This window comes from Alligator sinensis, unplaced genomic scaffold, assembly GCF_000455745.1.
Source record: "Alligator sinensis unplaced genomic scaffold, ASM45574v1 scaffold1334_1, whole genome shotgun sequence".
Classification (NCBI taxonomy): Eukaryota; Metazoa; Chordata; order Crocodylia; family Alligatoridae; genus Alligator; species Alligator sinensis.
Window position 1 is genome coordinate 281,103 of NW_005842872.1, and position 2,281 is coordinate 283,383.

Consider the following 2,281-nt stretch of genomic DNA (forward strand, 5'->3'; position numbering starts at 1 on the left):
CGAATCCCAGGCCCAGCTGGCGACAGGCCACGGCAGCCTCCAGCGTGCCCCAGCCTTCACCGCAGATGAGACCCCAGCGCAGGTGCCCCTCGCCGTCCGCCCCCACCGCCACCTCGACCCGCCCCTCGAAGCGGCTCCGGCCCCCGCTCAGGCGAATCTGTGGGCAGATGGCACGGGGGCATCAGCGTGGCCAGACGGGGGCAGGACTGGGCAAAGACGCCCATGGGGCAGCCAGAGCAACTGAGCCTGTGCCCAGACTGTCTCATGACGCCTGGGCCACATCCCACTCCCCCTGCCCAGCACCACCGCCACCTCGACCCGCCCCTCGAAGCGGCTCCGGCCCCCGCTCAGGCGAATCTGTGGGCAGATGGCACGGGGGCATCAGCGTGGCCAGACGGGGGCAGGACTGGGCAAAGACGCCCATGGGGCAGCCAGAGCAACTGAGCCTGTGCCCAGACTGTCTCATGACGCCTGGGCCACATCCCACTCCCCCTGCCCAGCACATTGCTGATGCCGATGCTGCGCTCCATCTCCAGGCCTGCTGCAGCGCTGGCTCTGCCCTGCACCCCCACGGCCACCACCTTCCTGGCAGAGGCTGACGCTCCCCCAGCTGCATGGGGGCACTGGAGATGGGCTGACATCAGCAGGGGCCTGGAGCTCGCACAGCCCCTCGCTTGGGGGGCAGCAAGGCAGGAGCACTGCAGGGTCTGGGGCTGCATGTGCCCAGCTCAGGGCTCCTCCCCTGTGGGCGCCGGACCCGGGGCCGGAGCATTTCAGGCTGCAGTGATGCTCAGTCCTTACAGCTCTGCTCCATGTGTTAGTGGGTTTGAGGCGCTGGTGCTGCTGCAGCCCCAGCTGGGGATGGGGCTGGGCTGGGCCAGTGCTCCTGCTGCACCCACCCCGCAGGGTCCTGGCTGGGGGGTCTTGCCCCCGCGCTCTGGCTCAGAACAGTGCCATGGGGCTTAGACTGGATATGACCCCTCAGCTCCCTGCCAGCCCCACGCTGCACTCCCTGGCTATAGAGACAGTCCCAGGCATTTGGGCCCAACCCTCCCCTCCCCGCAGCCCCTCGCTGCCGTCCGGCTCTAGCATGGGCTGCCTGGCTCTACACTCGGCAGCCCGAAATCTGTGCCTGTTGCTTGGGAAGGAGTTGGTTTTGGGCGCTGGTTCCTGCCCCGTGGTCGGTGGGGGCGGCTGGGGCTGGTGGTAGGGGCAGGGCTGCCGAGCTGGGCAGATGCAAAAGCCCAAAGCGCATTTGGGGGCAGTGAAACCTTGGGTGAATCCAGCTGGATCCGGCCCAGCCGTTTCGGGAAAGCCAAAGGAGCCTTTCAAGGGGTGCAGGAGTAGGGTTGCAAAAGGCTGGGTCATTTCAGAGCCGCGCAGGGCCAGGGGTGAATGCCCCAAGCCGGGGACCGAATGTTTTGCTTCACGGGGGTCAAAGCATTCGGGTTCACCCTGAAATGCCCCCGGGGCTGCACCCGCAGAGCTGAGCCCCCTGTCCAGGTCACCCCAGCCCAGGGGCGCCGGGAGGTGCTGGGAGTCTCCATGCAGCCACGGCCTGGAGAAGCCACCCATGCAGCGCCCCACGCCCAGCACGTGGCCTGGAGCTGCCACCCGGAGACGGGCCGGCCCACGGAGCCACCGGCCGCGGCAGCTTCCCCCCAGGACCAGGGGAGACGGAACGGGGGGGGCAGCCGCGGTGCCCTCCCCTGCCCCCAGACCCTCGCTCCCTACCCAGGACTCAGCCCCACCGGACCGGGCAGCCCCTTCCCCAGGGCCCTAGAGAGCCAGCGGCAGCGCCCACCGAGCCCTGCACGGTCCCGGGCCACGTCCCTGCGGTGCCATTGCTGGACACGGCAGCCCAGGAAGGGGGCAGGGAGGGGCACGTCCTGGGGCAGGGGGCTTGGACGGGGCAGTGCGGCCCAGCCAGCAGCACCCCAGCGGGCCCAGTGCTGACCGTGGTCTCGTAGCCCATGTAGGGGACGTTGCAGCGGACGCCGGCGTCCTCCGAGTGCTTGCAGCCCTCCTCCGTGATGTTCTTGTAGGGGCAGCTCCACAGCGACGCCTCCATGCCCGTGCACCGCACCTCATTCAGGTGGATCGGGCCCATGCCTGCCACCAGGGCCCGGCTCAGCGTGGGGGCAAAGGACTGCTCTGGACCCGCAGCCGGGCCGTGGCCCTGCCCAGCCCGGGCCGCCCCAGACCCTGCTCACCTTGGCCCATGCGGGCACTGGTCAGGGCCTCCTTGGCGCTGCCGAAGCCGAGCTCGCGGCACACGACG

At 69.6% G+C, this 2,281-nt stretch overlaps 1 protein-coding gene across 1 annotated transcript in view; it reads right to left on the reverse strand.

The window, feature by feature from the left end:
• The window catches only part of LOXL3 (lysyl oxidase like 3), a 22,774-nt gene that overhangs the window by 3,146 nt on the left and 17,347 nt on the right, over positions 1-2,281 (reverse strand). Inside the window, exons 6-8 of the mRNA XM_025191908.1 lie at positions 2,214-2,281; positions 1,958-2,112; positions 6-157 (exon numbers count right to left, since the gene is read on the reverse strand). The exon at positions 2,214-2,281 is cut by the window's right edge and continues 125 nt beyond it. Coding sequence (XP_025047693.1) covers positions 6-157; positions 1,958-2,112; positions 2,214-2,281 — 375 coding nt within the window. The remainder of the gene's footprint in view (positions 1-5; positions 158-1,957; positions 2,113-2,213) is intronic.